Source organism: Acyrthosiphon pisum, chromosome A2 (genome assembly GCF_005508785.2).
Source record: "Acyrthosiphon pisum isolate AL4f chromosome A2, pea_aphid_22Mar2018_4r6ur, whole genome shotgun sequence".
NCBI lineage: Eukaryota > Metazoa > Arthropoda > Insecta > Hemiptera > Aphididae > Acyrthosiphon > Acyrthosiphon pisum.
The window spans coordinates 11,395,572-11,414,649 of NC_042495.1; the positions used below are offsets into that span (position 1 = coordinate 11,395,572).

Below are 19,078 nucleotides of genomic sequence, written 5' to 3' on the forward strand. Positions count from 1 at the left end.
CAAGATTCCTCATAAGTTTGTCTACCTTTATCAAAAAAAAAAAAAAAATGTCTACAAGAAAGTCAAATTAAATTTTTATGAGCGTTTGAAGTTTATATTTTTACAAGATTGGATATTCACTCGAAGTTTAATACAATCCATTATACAGTGACCCACGTGTAACCTACTGTACAGCAGAGCGACATCTACTTACCCACATCTGGATGACATATTTTATCAGCCTACCATGTCTTGTATTCTCTCTATTCTATGCTTATTATAAATTGTTCTCGTTTTTTATATTGTACATTTTCTTATTGAATTAAAAAGTTATTAGAAAAAATACAGTGTCCCAAAAATCCCGTACTGTTGTATCACACAACAGCCATGGCCGTAGAATCTCTGTAGCAAATCAAGTAAACAGTAATAAGTTTGGTAATTCGAATTAAATGCCATAAGATTAAAAAAAATTTTTCAGAGATACAATTTAAGTTTTTACATTTTCAAGATATCTATCATTTTGATCATATTTATTAAAACAGTTTAAAAAAATATATATATACTAAAATGTTGTGAAAATCTACTAAGTTAAAGAAAGAACTTACACAAGTGAATAATTTTAATTATAATTTACAAAATAGCAATATGCGAATTATTATTATAAATTACATTTATAATAACTGTAAGATAATTTTAGGTAATCTTCATGTCTTCACGACTTGAGGGTGTCAGAGCTTTAATACGAAAACATGCTTTACAGGAATATATCTCACTTCCTATAGAATAGTCGGCTTTTGTTAATTTTTATTTTATATAAAATAAGAGAACATTTTGCATGTTGGATCAAAGCAGGATTTTCAAACATAATTTTCTACCACTATCTATAGTAAAATGAAAATTCTGCTTTTGATGCAACCTGAAAAATGTTCTCTCCTTTAAAATAAAAAAAAAAGTTAACAAAACTAGTACAGGGCATGAGAGTTTTTCCTGTGAAGTAATTTTCATTGATATAATACACCGCATCAATCCCTCCTAAATAGGTGTCGAGCTGTAGATAAGTGGAAAAGTATTGTATTTCAGGTAATGACTAAAATATAAAAATGCCAGCATCGATACCCTTAAAAATAAGTAACCAGTTGGCAGTTTTGCTGTTCAGTAAACGATAAGACATAAAGCTAATGTAAATTTTCTGATTATTTCCATTCAAATCAATACAATTAATTAGGTATGTATAAGTCTTGTCAAACTGAAATAGATATTTTATTGGGCGCATAAAAAGCTGAAAATATTGCTTCCGACCAACATTTCAGCCAAACATTTTTTAATCAAACATGTATATTACCATTTAGCAGAATAGATTTTGATGAATTTCATCAAATTTTGACAAAGTATTTACAGTTATTAGTTTTTAAGTTGCACCGAATAAAACAAAATCGATTTTGTTGTAATGTGTTTACTAAAAAAATCCCATTTTCCTCAATTCTTTTTTTGGTTTTTCCTAACGCTTTTGAAAATTATTAGAAATTTGTACTTTTAACCCCTCAAAGTACCAACTAGATCACTTTCCTATCAAAAAAGATGCAGAAGTAGAAAGTCAAAGCATTTTTACTAATAAAAAAGGTAACAGACACAAAAAATAAAAAATACACATCATTGTAAAATACTGAAATCAATACATTTATCGCACCACTTAGAACCTAAAAATATTGAAATCGAGTGAAAATCAACACTAAGTTAATTTAAATTAAGTTTTTGATTTTTTAAGAATAATTTTTATGTTAGCAAAACACAAATTGTATACTTAAAAATTGTATATATTCTAATGAATGAAAAAAAACCAAATTGGTATATTGTATATTGAAGGCCAACAATATTTTTGATGACATTATTTCAGCTGACAAATTGACTGTATTTAGTACAATCATACAAATGTAAGTAGGCTGAACAGTAATCTGAGCTTTTGCACTGAATACAATTAACTTTATAAATTAACACCAATCATATTATATATTACAAATATAATTATTCATTAGATATCATTTATCAAACAGCAATTAAAATGCTTAACAAACATTATTAATTATGAATAAAATGGTTAAATTATTGATATTTATGGCATATCAACACACTAATCTTATTGAGGATTATCAAACAAACGTATTAAAATAAATATATATAAATATAATATAAATATAGGTACTTCATTAAAAATTATCTGAATCTAAAATATGTGTAATATAAATTATAACTATTTGTTTATTAAAACAAATAAGATAGATACTTTCCACAGATCATTATTAGCTAGTTAACGTCTGTTGAATTTATTTATTTTTTGTGCTACTTATATTTTTATTACTAAGGGTTGCAATGGCTAATGAACATTATTCTATGTTTAGAACCGCTTGCTGTAATTAATATGTGCATTCAAACTTTTTAAAACAAAGGCGAATGGAATATATAAAATCACTACTTGTGTTTAAAAATCAGATAAGATACACTTGATTCCTCCTAATTTTAAAAAATTAAAATATTATCAAGTTGGAGCAGGTTAAGTTTTTGATATTCATGAGAATAATAGGTATGTTTGGTAAAGAATTAAAACAGATAATATTTGTCTAAATCAATCTCAATCGTATGCAGATATTTGATTTACTTATACTTAGTAAATTTATAATTAATTTAATTACTTTTAAAATTGTTTGAAAAAATGTAAACAGAATTGTATGTATTTCTTTTTTTAAATATATGCTATTTATTAGAATTTTCTTATTTTTCTAAATAACTTTTGAAAATAAAAATACTTAAATAATATACGTATTAAAGTACCATGGAGATATTTGTAATATAACGGAGAATTTGGTTAGGAAAATACCAAGGAATTTGAAATCTAGTTTCGGCAATATTAAGTTAATATAATATATTAAATATTTTACATATTCATAGCAATATAAAACACCGAGTCTAAAATAATGATACTTAAAAATTGTCATCATGCATATCGTTTAAGTACGAATGTTTAAAAAATAATAAATAAGTAGAAGAATATTACTATCATTATTTTTAATTAGGTATTATCTGTATTTTTAAAAACAAATAGAATATATTAGTATTAATTTATAATGTGCATAGGTACCTTTAGTTATATGAATAATTAATGAGTCAAAAAGTAATTTTAAATTTTTAAAATAAGGATTAAGATTTTAAGCTGTACCTATACAATTTTTCTCAAGGTAATATTTATACAAATTATCTACCTAGTAATTTTTTACATTTTAAACACACTACTTTTTCATTTAATAGAAACTGTTAATAGGTACTAATTAAATATGTTTACATACCTATAATAATACTTGTCAAAAGGATAGCTGGCTACAACAGCACCACCATGAAAATTTGCTGACAAGACAAATGGATTATTAAGAATCCATTCTATAACTGCTCTGGTTTCTGGTTGTTGCATGTTAAAAGACTTTTTATCTATTTGTGGAAAATTTCTGTTCAAGTCTACACCTTTTGCATTATTTCGGCCAGCATAGCCTTTTTGAGAATTGCAATCACCTTCCTAAGATAAAAATATACAACTATAAAGTTATACTAACCTTATGACTAATTAATTTAATCAAATAAATAAAAAAAACTACCTGTGAAGCAGAATAACCATCTGGGTTAAGTGTAGGCATCAGGAATATATCAGTCGTATCCACAATTCTAGATACACGATCGTCTGAACCATAAAGCGATGTCAAATATTGAGCTAAATATAATAACAATTGCAAACCAACTGTTTCATCTCCGTGCATATTTGCTATGTACTTAAACATTGGCTTCAGAATTCTTCTACTTTGTCCAATATTAGATGTTATTTCAATGGCTAAAATACTCTGACCCAATGATGATTCACCGATTTCATGTACTCTGGCTATCATTGGATTTTGTTTTTCAATTTTATAAAGTAGATTAGCTATTTCAGTAGTATTGTAATATCGTTCATCGAGAAATTCTTCATGCAAACCAACTTCACGAATAGACTTTGCACAGACAGTGATGAACAAGCCAGTAATTACACTCAATTTTAATAAAAATGAATACATTTTAATTTTAATGTTAAAAACTGTATTATAGTAAGCAAAATGAGATTAAATAAAAATAATATTAAAGTTGCACGAGATTCGTCATAATGAGAAGTTTGTAGCTACGTAGATCAATATAATATTATTATGAAACATGTGATCAACGATCAATTAGTTAGTCGTTATTAAAATATTAACCAGTAACCACACTAATACTCTATAATACTATAGTAGTAACTTATAAAGACACTATATTATATAAATACTAACACTGCGAGAAATGTTGGAAATAAACATAGTATAAATTATAATTATACTATATACCGACTACCGGGAGTCGGGACGTTGTTAGTTGTCAGTAGTTGTTCTTACTAGACAATTAGTAGCTAATGGGTACTTTGGCAGTTTGCTAGTTGCTACGTATGAGTCGTGTGACGTATCCTAGGATTCCCCGTGATAAACGATATCAGTTATCACAATAATTTGTGCTTTGTTACCATGAACTTTATAACAAAAAAGTAGGAAGAATGAAAAGTGGCCACTGATGCACGCGCTTCTGGTGGTGAATTGTTGTGATACTTTCGCAAAATAAAGCGCGCGCATTTTGAAATGTATTAGATAAAGATACAATTACATAATACAAACGTATTAGAATGTATTGTTGTATACGAGTTATAGAACCCTTGTTTTTGAAGAAAATGAAGGTTGCTATCATATCGCTAGCAGCCACTTTTCATTCCCCCCGACTTTTTTTTTTATTATTGAGAATATTATGTTCATGTTTGTTAACTTAACCAAATGTTGTACCGTAGTAATAATGATAGATTGTTAGAGTTAAAAGGAGAAGGCCGCATGATTCTTATATAAGGACATATAAGGTTATATATTTATATAATATATATTAATTTACCTATATTTATATATGTGTATATTACAACTGCCCTGAGTCTTCAGTCCTGACTCCCGAGTAATATACAGCGTAAAGGTGTGGTTTAGGTATCTATAGTATATTATATCAATCACCTACACTATACTATTATATATGTTTTTTATTGAGATTAGTTCAAGGTTGTACCTATAGATAATATTATATTCAGATAAGTGAATTTGCTCACGAAATCACGTATAATATGTACGTCGTATGTGTTAATTACATAGTCAATCTTATTTACTTATAAGGTATAATATAGGTACCTATATGTCCTATATTATGTTTATTATATATATTAATACAACATATAATTTGTCTATCTATATATTAATCTAATTTATTTGCGTATCCATGTCTTCTAATGCTTGGCGGTGTGTGACTTATCATCGTCTACAGTATAATAATTATATGCAGGTAATACGTGCCTATCTATTTCATTACCTAATCTAAGTTCTTAGTATATCCATATCTGCAGCGATGCAGTGTATATTGCACTATAATGCATTATTTAAAAAAACATATTTTTCATGAAGATAATGAATTTTAAACATTCTTAAAATATATGGACGTATATCTATAGTCCCTATACGAATTACACTAAATAATTATAAAACAAAAATGTAAGCCAATAAAAGTATGCATGAATAGATCTATTGAGGTATATTATATATTTAGAGTGTTTAAAATGTTTAAAATCAATGTATAAATACCCATACCAGTTCTACCTAATACACGAATACAGTAATACCTATATATTTAAGTTATTTAAATTTTAAAAAGGAAAGAGCTTATTTTAACCTCTCAAACTGCGCTATACTATTTATTTAAATGGTGATCTATACGTTAGCGGCAAAAAAATTGAAAAATGTTGGGTATTGTCGACATAGGTACCTGTTGGCTGTTGAAGGCTTTTTTATTACAAATTTTACTTTAAAAGAATTCTGTAGTGAAAGGATTTCTGAGCGAACTTCAAAACTTAGCTAGATAGTTAAAGGCAGCGTTGAGTAATAATTTTGCAAAGAAAATTTTTTTTTTTTATCGTTTATTTAAGTATACACAATCTGTAAATGTTGTTTTATAATAAGTGCATGTGATGGAGGTGATATGGCTTGAGTGGCTGGAGATAAGAAGCCGCCCATTCGAGGCACTTAAGGTTAGGATTTTAATTTGCTAGTAAGAGAGGGCAGGCTTATAAGATTAGGGGAGGCAGAGGTATGAACAATTTTAAATTAGTATAGGTCACGACACCAGGTACGTTTTAGACGCCTTCTGGGGTCACCAGGAATAGCGTTGGTGAATAGCTGGGAAATCAGGGGATTATGATGGCTGTGGAACTTGGAGTGTGTGCGTTTGTAGAAAGTTTTTGCAACATTTTGAACTGTTGGGATGGCTAGATCTTTATGTAGAGTGTCGTTAGATACATAGTAGGGAGCTTTAGTTATTTGACGGAGACATTTTGATTGGATACCGTATCTCCAGATCGGTTTGAGTAAGAGTTTGTATAATAGTAGCTTGTTTTTTAAATTGATGTGTTGTGATGTGAGGAGATATCGTAATTGGCGAGAGCAATTATTTAAGGCAAGTCTCTTGTTGTGGGTGTGAGTTGCCCAAGTTAACCTGCGATCTAAATGTAGACCTAAGTATCGAACATTTTGGGCGGTTGGGAGAGGTACATTGTTGAGGTAGATGGGAGGGCAGACTATTTGCCTTAGTGTGAACGTACAATGGATGGAATTTGTTTCATTGATTTTTATTCCCCAGTCTTTATACCAGGTTGATAGTAGATTGAGATGATTTTGTACGAGGTTTGAGGTTATTTCAGGGTCGGAATGGATCGCTGGAAGCGCCTTGTTGTCGGCAAAGTCGCTAGTTGTAGTGTTGGGGGTGGTAGGTTGATCTGAGGTGAATAAATTGAAGAGTAGAGGTGCTGTTACAGATCCTTGAGGTACGAGGTACCCCTGCATGGATTGGTGATACTTCAGATAAGGAGAAGCCAGATCGAACGGCAAAATGTCTGTTTTCTAAATAGGATTTAAATAATAGAAAATAGTATGGCGGAAGAATAGATTTGAGTTTGAAGAGTAGGCCTTCATGCCATACTCTGTCGAATGCCTGTGATACGTCGAGGAAGGCAGCTGTGCAAATAAGCTTTTTTTCAAGAGTGTACGATATTTTATCCACTAGACGATGGACTTGGTGTATTGTAGAGTGATTATGACGAAATCCAAATTGGGTATTAGGTATGCTAGCTTCGATGATAGGAAGTATGCGTTTTAGGATAATTCGTTCAAAAATTTTTGAAAATAGTGGAAGAAGACTAATGGGCCTGAATGATTCGGGAGAGTCGGGGGGTTTGCCAGGTTTGGGGATCATAATGATGATTGAGAATTTCCAAAGAAAAATTTGAAAAAAAAATGTTAGTTTTAACTAGGAAAAAAGAAACAGTTTTTAAAACGACAATTATGTTACTTAGATTTTAAAAAGTAAGGAGCTTATTTTCACCTCTCAAACTACGCTATACTATTTATTTAAATAGCAATCTATACGTTAGTAGAAAAAAAAATGAAAAATGTCACTTTTTCGAACATACCTAGGTTTTAGAGATATACCCGTTGAGGGCTTTTTTATTGAAAATATTACTTATAGAGAATTTTGTGGTGGAACATTTTTGTAAAGAAAAATTTGGAAAAATGTTTGTTCTAAATAGAAAAGGGATTGAAAACAGTTTTGAAAACGACAATTAAGTAATTTAATATACTTAGACCAAATACTAGGGAACCTAAGAATTTAAAATATGAATCTGAAAAAGTACCTAAATCAAAATCTTAACTCGAATGCTAGTATTTTTTATTTTTTTAATTATTATACTGAAATAAATTTACAATCTATACATTTTTTTGTACAATGAGTAGGTTTTATAAGTGACAAATAATAGTGGTTAACATGAATCATGAGATTAGGGAGGATAGGTAACCAGTGGTAACACCCTATAAAGTGACAGTAATCCTGCTCGCCTACTAGAAGCAGATCTCTACACCAATCAACCATTGTCTTTTAAGTCTGCAGTGCGGGTTATCAGGGAGTGTGTTGATTGATAATTTAGAGATTAGTGGATTTGTGTATTGTTCAAGTTTGTTGTAAAATCTGGTACCTATAATATAATATTTAGGAGATTTGGTTAACATTTTGGTCTTTCAGATCTTTGTGGAGATTGTTATTGATTAAGTACCAGGGTGCAGATGAAACTAGCAGTGGCGTTCTCAGGAAATTTTTATGGGGTGGGTTCTGAAAATTTACTAGAATTCAATAGTGGGGGGGGGGGCTCATACACTACATTTGTATAAACAACCATTGTATACTGGGCGATAGAAATAAATTATAAAAATTAATCAATTATTTTATTATAAATAACAATACTTTAGAAATATATTTTAACATAATTAATATAATAATATAAATATGAAAATAATATAATAATAAACACTGCTATGTCATTTTGCCTGATTTCATCCAATTTTTTTCAAAGTTTTTATGGCCTAAGTATTATAATAAGCTTATTTATAAAATAATTTTAGTATAGCTTGCCTTTTTATGTTCAACTTCGAATAAAAAAAAAAAAGGTGGGTAAGTGGATGTCGCTCTGCTGTACAGTAGGTTAGAAGTGGGTCACTGTATAATGGACAGTATTAAATTTGAATTCAATGATATAATATCACTGTATAAGAAAAACGATTCTGAGCGGAGACGGTATATCAGTCTATGTATTAGACATATATATACTTATCTATGGTATTAAAAAAAAATTGACCTATAATAGGTACCTATAATAAATTCCAAATTAATCATATCATAATATCTATTAGGTACTTATAACGCGTTATACATCAACAAAAAACCGTGGTACTATCATATATATATAATAGTATACTTTAGAAGTTTCAAGTACCCACGAATAATATTATACAATCACAACAAAATAACTAAAATAGTAATCCTAGGTTTTTAATATGTAATTTCGTCCAAATTTGTACTTAAAATGACTATAAAAATAAACTGTGTAAATGTATTTTTTAGGTTTTTTGGTAACAGAATTAATTACTTACGTGGAATCTTGTTTTAAATTTTCAATTCTTAGATACAAAAATTGAACATTTTATAAATTTTTAACTACAAAATAATTTTTCAAATTAAAATTTGATAAATTTTGTCAAAATTTCACCTTCAAATGCTTATAAAAAAAAATTATGCCTATGTATTTTTAATAATTTTCAACTGCTATTGTAACAATATATCAGGAGCTTTGCATTAGTTTTTCACGCTTTTTTTACCCAACAAATAAAATTTTATTGATATTTATAGAAAAAAAAACTAAAAATATTGAAAACTGACAATGTCTGTAAACAACTCAACAAAAGTCAAATTATTTTCAAAATGTTATCGTGTATAGAAAATGCTAATATAAATATTCAGTGAAATTTTCAAGTGTCTATATTCATTCGTTTTTTAATTACAACAAAATAAGAAAATCGTTAGGTGCATGAGAAATCGAGTTTGTTTCTTTCAACATCAAATGTTGTAAAAATATGAATTTCAAACGCTCATAATAGTTTAATTTGACTTTCTTGTAGGCATATTTTTTTTATATACTTAGGTAGACAAACATACGAGGAATCGTGTGTTACATTTTTGAATCTTAGATTTTAAAAAAGAAAATTTTTCATGAATTCTTAACTCAAAATAATTTGCAAATTGTCGTAATTTTTACGAAACTATTTTGTCAATATTTGAACTTTAAATGCTTATAAATAAAAATTGTGAGTAAGGATTTTTAATATTTTTCAAATGTCATTGTAACAATCTAGAAGGAACCTTGTATTACATTTTCAAGCTTTTTTAGCTAACAAATAAAGTTTTATAGACATTCATAAAAAAATACTGATCAATTTTGAAACAGAAAATGTTCCTAAACAGTTCAAAACAAATCAAAATATTTTTAAAATTTCATCGTGTATATAAAACGATATATGTAAACGACCAGGTAAAATTTCATGTATATACGTTCATTTGTTTTAGAGTTACACTAAAAATCAAAATTGATTTTGTGGAAAACCAATTTTTTTTAAAAATTTCCGTTTTTTTTTATTTTTTATGTTGTTTTTCCCGGCGCTTTTGAAAACTATTTGGAATTTTAAATTTCGACCTGCCTATTGCACCAACAATATTCACTTTCCCATCTAACAAGATATTGAAGTTCAAAATCGAAACATTATTTCGACTACTTATCGTGTACATAGACACAAAAAAAATTTTTTAAAAAAACACACATCATTGTAAAATCAATACATTCATCGTTCAATATAAAACAAACAAAATTGGAAACCGAAAATGCCCGTAAACAGTTCAAAAAAATCCAAAAAATATTAATAATAAATTTTATCCTGTATAGAAAATGATAATTTATACAACCAGACACCAGTGAAAATGTTAAGTATCTACTGTCATTTATTTTAGTTAAATCAAAAACTTAAAATCGAGTTTGTCAAAAACCGATTTTAGTGTAAAAATTCCCAGTGTTCCTTATTTTAGATTCTGAGTGGAACGATGAATGTATTGATTTTACAATGATGTGTTTTTTTTTCTATGTCTGTCATCATCTTTTAGGACAGTAAAAGTGCTTGGATTTTCTTCAACGGTATTTTAAGTGAATCTAGTTGGTACTTTGGGGCGGTCAAAAGTAAAAATTGCCCAGTAGTTTTCAAAAGCAACGTGAAAAACAAAAGAAAAATTAAGGGAAAACGGGGTCTTATGTGTTATCTCGACTACCCAAGTATTTCCAAGACTACCTGTGAAAACACCCGTTATCTCGACTACCCAAATATTTCCAAGACTACCTGTTAGATTCTATTTAAAAATGTACATTCCCGCGTTGTAATCTGTATCATCGTAATTGACAATTTAATTTTATTTTCGATGTACAATTTAGTATTTACTATCCACGTATCTTGCCATCAGACCAGGTATTTATGTCGTCAGTCAGTCGACAGCCGTCCTTATTACGTCCGTCAGTTATTATTTACTGTATAGTACTACGCGCTACGACTACCTAGCCAACATGATTTTTTTTAATTTGACATCTTCAGAAAAGGAAGCTGTGCAATTTCTTCAAGAACACGGAGTGTTGCCAAGTGTACGGATTTGTCAAAACAATCACTTGGCAAAGTTATATTTTGGAAAAGAAATATTTTGGAAATGCAATGTTAATAAGAGATGCCAAAAAAGGTAAATGTACGTAATGGTAATTGGTTTGCAAAATCACGAATATCGTTTACGATTACCGTACGATTTATATATGGGTGGTCTCATAACGGGCATTTTTACGCAAAATCTGTTTTCGAGAAAATCGATTTTGGTTTTTAGCGCAACTTTAAAACAAATGATGTAGGTACATACAATTTTGACTGAGTGTTTATATTAGCATTTTCTATACACCATAACATTTTCCAAATATTTTGACTTATTTTGAGCTGTTTACAGACATTTATAGTTTCCGTTGTTTATATTTTGTTTATGATATTATATCATTGAATTCAAATTTAATATCATCCATTATACAGTTACCCACTTGTAACCTGCTGTACAGCAGAGCGACATCCACTTACTCACCTTTTTTCTTTTGTTTTTCTCGGCGCTTTTCAACACTAATGGGAGTATGGAATTTAGACCTACCAATGCACCAACCACGAATCTTAATTTGTTGCATCAACTAGGTCACATAATAAGGCTATTTAAGCAATTTATCAGTAGCCTTATATTAAATGTTGACGCTTTTTGGCCCAACAAATAAAATTTTATTGATACTAAAAATTAATAAATTATAAAATTAAAATTTTATACTGTCCGTATACAGCTTAAAACAAGTCAAAATATTTCGAAAATTTTATTAAGTATAGGAATTGATAAAATAAACATATGATATAAATCTCAAGTGTTTATGGCATGGACTAAGATATACTTAGTATATCTTAGTCCGTGGTTTATGGTCATTAGTTTTTGAATTATAGCAAAATATAAAAATGTTGATAAGAACAAAAGTTATTTCATCTGTCAGGTCTTACACCCCGTATTATATCCACGGTATGTCGGTATAGAAGATAATTGTGTAAATACTTGACAACTCACCGCTCAGGATCCTTAGGAAATCTAAAAAAACTATACCCAAAACATGGAGACCGTCTCTTGCAGCTATTAACAGCACACACGTTTCCTTTGTATATGGACATATTTTTAATTATTCAATTAATCAATAAAATATTTATACTGTTTTTTTAATATTATTTTGTTTTGTTAATAATATATCCAGTGGCGTACATTCAAATATGCACTGGGGGGGGGGGGGTCCCTAAAGTTAATCTTTAAAACTACCCATTTTCCTAACAATTAAACACATTACACGTATAAATATTAATAGGCAAAATAATATAACATATACAAAGATTTACATAACTCATGGCAGTTACTATTTAATATGCACATAGTATGTATAGAATAATATATATATTATATTTCTAATTATTTATAATAAAAATTCTAGTATCCTTTTTTTATTGGATAGTTAAATTAGCACTTCATCAGGAATAATTGAATCGTTATACTTAGTATAAGGTCTATGGATAAAGCTTGCTTTCCCAACTTGGTATCTTCTATACCGTGTTATATCATTATGTATAATATATTATTGTAAGATATGTAGGTACTCAATGATTAGTTATAAAAAAAAATTATTCAATTTTTGTTACCTGAAACTAAAATGTATGTGTGATCATTGGTTGAATTGCGTGATGCTATACAAGTGATAACCCATACATTTTAATAGGCTATAACCACCAATAATAGGGCTATAAAATACAAAAAAAAATGTTGAATATGAACGTGTAGTTCCTGAGATTAGTGTGTTCAAGCCAGTGGTAAATATATTAATATATATATTAGATGTTATGATAGGTATTTATGGTGTCAATGGGGGGGGGGGGAGGGTCTGGACCCCATGGACCCCCGCTCCGTAAATACGCCACTTGTTAAAGCATACCAACTCTACAGCTACTCTTATATATATTATTATTATTTTAATGCCCAAAAATGATGTGGATTTTGAATACAAAACAGGTAAAATGCCCAATCGTGCAGTTGGATAATTATTGCCTAAAAAAAAAGTTTCTAAGTGGAGACACACTATTTCTTAGGATATTTCATAATTTATTTGTATTACTATTAGTAATTTATTATTTAATTAACAATACAGTAGGTACGTTAAATTAATTTTTAACATAACATTGTGTATATTGTATAATAATAATTATTATGTTTTATATAATTGTTACATATTAACATATAATAACTTTTAAACTTATAAGTCAACATTGTAGTACATTGTACATACATACTTATAGTATCATACAATTAGATAGAAATTAAACATAGTAATAAAAAAAATTCATTATTAGCAACAAACATCACTAACATTTATACATAATTATTAAGTTTAATCAATTACTTTTTGTATCAAAATATATTATTCAACTTACATTATAAACAATATTAACAATGTAAAAATAAGATTAATAAAATCATAAAAAAATGTCAACATTTTTATTTTACTGCTAAAAATTCTTAAAAAAAAATACTTAGAGATCATAAGAATAAGGATTTTATTTTTATATTAGATAAAGATAATTTATTTATTTTAGTTAATACCATATTGTTTGGCAACTTCCACTGGTAATGGTACTAACCAATAATCAGGTAATTGGTTATTGTGTTGTTTTAGGTATTGATTGATGAGCTCATTAGGACCCGGATGTTCTTTTCCATTGGGTAATCTAACATAAAACTTAACTTCTCCATTTAAATTTGGCTTTGAAATAATTTCGCATTTTACATTAATTATTGAAGGATTATTTGTTAGATGGCTATTTGCCATGGTTGACCTCCTTTTGATTGAATTAAAATGGGAGTCTATCCTTCTCTGCGGTGTTTTAACCATAGTAACCTCAATACCTTTTGGTACATGAACATTTGCTGGCATAATAGTAACGTTTTGTGAAAGTTTATGTATGATAGAAGATGTTGCTTGATGTTTAATATGATTGGTAGGTGTTGTTTGCCTGTTTGTAGAAACAGAGTTGTATGATTTATTTAAATTAGTTTTTAAACTACAAGGTTTATTAATATTTGGAGGTGTACTCTTGGGTTTTACAGTCATAGAAATAAATTGAATATCATCTTCATCATCACTAATAATAATTTGATCATCATCTTCTATTGAAATAACAGCAGATTCTATTTGTTTATAATTGCCTTGTTCATTGGTTTTTCTAACATTATTTTCAGTTTGTACTTGTGTAGAGATTGATGTTTCAAAATTATCATTAAGAATTTCAATATCGTTCTGCATATCTTCATCAAGATTTATAATTTCTACTTGTTTTAAACCACCAGGTGGTTTTTCATTTTCTTCTTTATCACTATCAATTAATACGATTTCTTCACAACTATGAATATTATCTATATTATTAGTATCAACTAATCTTTTATTATGACCATTAACGAATGTATCAGTATTATTAAATATTACTTCATTTTGAGTTTTTAGTAATTCAACTGATTTGATAGATTTATCTTTGTCATTAGTACCAAACACTTTATTTGTATTGTGTTCTGAAATTTTATCTTTTTCCCTTTTTCCCTTTTCCTTTTCCCTTAATTGCTTTTCTAATTCAACAAGTCTAGAAGGGGTTCGTAGTGGTTGTCTGACTTTATTTTTAGGCTGGTTCATAACACCCCATTCGTCTTCAGAATCAGTAAAATCAGATATGGATTTAACATCATTTTCACTAAGATATTCTTCAGATTCATAATACTTATCAATTTCAAAATCTTGCCTTACAACTAATTTTCTTGTGCGTTTCTGCGAAATAATTTCTGTATTCTGAGCTAAATAAAAAAAAATAATAATGTTAGCTTAAACTGTTTGTATAAAATAAAGTATGAATAACTAATTTTTATTTTCCAATTTTTTGCATTTTTTGGTGTTAATTACTTTTAAGCCATTTTTTGACATTTTTAGGTCATTTTCCCACATTTTTAGTTACTTTTACTGATTTCACACTAGTTCACTTCTTATTTTTTCTTGTCGACCATTATGCCGATAACTTAAAACTTGGAAATTACCACAGACTAAGTACCTATCCGATTTTATATCGCCGATTACATTTGTCGTTGTCGTTTTGTAGTGAATATTATTATACCTACATTTTATTATTTTATTTCATTTTTAAAAGACATTTTTGTCATATTTTGAGCAATTCGAAGCCTTGATAAATTTATATAGAATTTTATAGTGAAATAGAGTAAAATATTTAAAAAAAAATGTATTTTTATTAGTTTAAAACTAATATTTGCAATTTTTTAGGTCATTTTTTTATTGTTTTTAAGGTCATCAACTTCAGAGCCTTACTAATAATTATTGGACATTGATACAACTAGAATATAAAATGCATCATAAAGCAACATATTAAACTATAAAAAAAATATCATACAATATTGAAAAATCATTAAAATTAATAACATGTATAATTTAAAAAAAAAAAAAATAGAATCTTATCAAAAGTTAAAATATTAAATATCATTTTTACGTTTATTTAAATTTCTTTAGATAAAATAATGTTTAACTTGCTAATAAATCAAAACCCGGTGACCAAAGTCCTACATTTTTGTCAGGAGATAATATTTTTTTATTGTTGAGTATATTCAATGCATTGTTAGAAAAAAAGTGACCATACTATTCTTTGAAATGTGCTAGTAGGTACAGAAATATATTATGATGAGCACCATTTAACAATAAACCGTTTATACACCCGTGCAAGGATAAAATGATCTGATTAAACATATATGAATATTAAGTTACTGACTAGTCACGAAAATACTGTCATATATAATAAACTAGCCTATATTTTTCTCTTTAAAATATAGATAACAGCAGTCCCCTTAAAACATATAACAATAGATAATTTAATTGTTATAGTTATTCTTTTTCATATTAAGAAGAAGGGCACATTTTTGATGAATAAACTAAAAGGAAGAAATGGTTCACATATTATCATTGAGCAGCATAGGCGCAAATAGCGTTTGAGTTTTGGGGGGCTAATAGGGCTAATAGGGCCTTACTTTGATAATATTGAATAAGCTTAAAACAAAATGTAGGCAATGTTTGGGAGGGCTATGGATATTTTTGTGGGGGCTTAGCCCCTAAAGCCCCCCCCCCCTATTTGCGCCTATGTTGAGCAGTTATATTACACTTTAATCTCGATAAAAAAAAAGCGGGAAAGTGGATAATGCTCTGCTGTACATTGGGTGTCTAGAAAGTCACTGTAATGTATGTGTTAAATTTAAACAGTTGAATTCAATGACATAAAATCATTGTATACGAAGAACGATTCTGAGCGTAAACGGTCTGTCAGTCTATAATATTAGTTTTTACAGTTATTAATTTTTGGATAAGGACAAAATAAGAAAATTTTTTTTGAGAATTTGTTTATTTATGATTGAATATCCAATTTCTAACTTCAAACACTCTCAAAATAATTTGACCTTCTGGTAAACTTATTGTTTTTTTGATAGGTGTATGAAACTTAAGGGGAATCTTGTATTCAATTTTTAAAGCTTATCAAAGCTTATGTAGTATGATGTATAGGAATTTCTAATATAAACATTCAGTGAAAAATGACATCTATCTACAGTTATTTAATTTAGAGTTACACTAAAAAACAAAATCGATAATGTTGGTAATGTCTTTATCTATCTACCGTTTAAGGCTGTTATATGCCTCTGAGACTTGGATCAGTAACAAGTAATTGGTCAGTTGGTGATACATCATAACTACGTTTATTTCATTAAGTTTGTATTTTTGTTTGCTAGAAAATTGTTATAACAATATTTTGGTAATTTTTGAATAGTTTTTAGGGAATTTAAAACCTAGTTTAAAGTAGGAGTTACCTACTTAAACAATTAACTATTCCTTAAATTATTGTGCACTTAAGTAAAAATGATTCATCTATCTATCACTTCTATACTCTAAATTGTATCTATCATTTATGATTTAAAGTACCTACAATAAAAATAACGGATAAAGTGCACTTTACCACCCCGTGCAAATTTTTTGATTTTTTTTTTGGAACTTAATCATATTAATTATTTAAGAACAATGGTGTAATCAGAATTTGCCGGTCGAACTTAGTTTCGAAGTTATGGCCTTTGGAAGTTCATAATTTTGGAGTTTTTTCACGCATCGGCGCAACGCTACGTTATCACGTCTTTTGTGATTTTTTTTCCTTGAGTCTTGAGACATATATTAATGAAATTATTAATGAGTACCTATTACTTATTTTTAAGCCTAGGTTGTTGTTACTTACAGCATAATTATTTAACTATGGATTTATAAATAATAGAACAGAAGTACAGAACACACAAATATTTTTAATAATATAATGAGTTTATTAACAGATATTTATTATATAATATAATTTCTAAATATATGTATCGTTCTCACTTAGTTCATCCTCATTAACCATTATCGTCATTACCCTCATTATAATTTTTATCATTATCACCGTAATTGGGTTGTAAAGACTACCTGCAATTTTTAAGAACTCAGTGAACGGATCAATATTTAATGCCTTACTTACATTGTCATAAAAACATAAATTTTGAAAGGTATCCACCTATAAATGATTTTTTTTTATGATATTGGGCAGGGGCGGCTTAAGGTGTAGGCAACTTTGGCACAAGCCTACGACGGCATTAAGAACACTTTTTAAAAAGGCGGCATTTTTGACATCGTTATGAAAAAAATTGAAAATATTTAGTATATAAAAAAAATTCAAATGAATATTACCTATTTTAAGTTTTATTTTTAACATTGTATTATACTATTATAGTATTATCCTTCGTTCGTACATATTATTCAAGTTTTTATGTTCTTTAGTAATTTAGTATGAATTGTTATATGAAATCAATGTATCTAGTAAATTGTTACAAACAATATCATTGGATATTTCAGAAATAATTTATCAATTTAACAAAACTAGACATTTTTTTCAAGAGTATCGTACTGATGAAAACTTTGAAAAAATTCTAAAAAAAGCAAGAGAATTGGCTAATGAATTGGATGTTGAAGATAGTTTTTCGATGGAACAAGTTCGAACTCTGCGAAAAAAAAACACTTTTTGGATATGAATCCCATGATGATCCAGTAATAGATCCCCAACAAAATTTTAAAATTAACTTTTATTATCAAATATTTGATTCAGCTATTCAGTCACTTAACGACCGATTTGTCCAACTTGAAGGCCGTGGCCAATTGTTTTCATTTCTTTACAATATATCTAGTACTGATAATTATGAATATGTAATGAAATGCTGTTAAGATCTACAAATTGCACTTACATCAGATGATTCATTAAGTTCTGACATCAATGCTATTGAACTTTGTGAAGAAATAATCGTATTGCACAGACGTTTAAAAAAGGAAAAGAGTGACCCACAGGCGATTTTACAATATACATGCAAAAATAAATTAATAGAAATATTTCCTAATGTTTAAATGGCACTGAGAATTTTGCTAACTATACTAGTAACTGCAGCTTCAGCAGAAAGAAGCTTCTCTAAATTATTAAGAACTATTTACGTTTAACAATTTCACAAGACCGTTTGGTAGGACTAGCAACAATTCAATTGAACATGAAATCGCTGACGATTTGAACATTGATGATCTCGTCAAAGATTTTGCAGCTTTAAAAGCACGAAAATTAAATTTTTAAGTTGATGTTAAATTAATAAACATTTTATTTTAAATATTTTAATTGTATGTAATTTTACTATTTTTACCTAATAAATCAACCTACTATTATGTAGTTGTATATGTTACGGGCAAAGTAAAAATAATTGGGCATTGTGTCCGCGTGACCACACGCCTCGATGCGCTACGCTCGGACAAAAAAAAACGAAATATCCCTCGACTCGGGCTCGACTAGGGCACTATAGA

General features: G+C 28.3%; 2 protein-coding genes across 2 annotated transcripts in view; both read right to left on the reverse strand.

The window, feature by feature from the left end:
• Positions 1-4,472, reverse strand: part of LOC100161290 (carboxypeptidase D) — a gene marked incomplete in the record, with an annotated part of 36,210 nt that extends 31,738 nt beyond the window's left edge. The window contains 2 exon segments of the mRNA XM_008181194.3: positions 3,318-3,541; positions 3,621-4,472. Of these exon segments, the coding sequence (XP_008179416.1) occupies positions 3,318-3,541; positions 3,621-4,070 (674 nt within the window).
• A 9,155-nt stretch (positions 4,473-13,627) lies between these two features.
• Positions 13,628-19,078, reverse strand: part of LOC100160594 (uncharacterized protein KIAA2026) — a 46,741-nt gene continuing 41,290 nt past the window's right edge. The window contains exon 14 of the mRNA XM_029489096.1: positions 13,628-14,970. Within this exon, the coding sequence (XP_029344956.1) occupies positions 13,721-14,970 (1,250 nt within the window). The 3' untranslated portion in view covers positions 13,628-13,720. The remainder of the gene's footprint in view (positions 14,971-19,078) is intronic.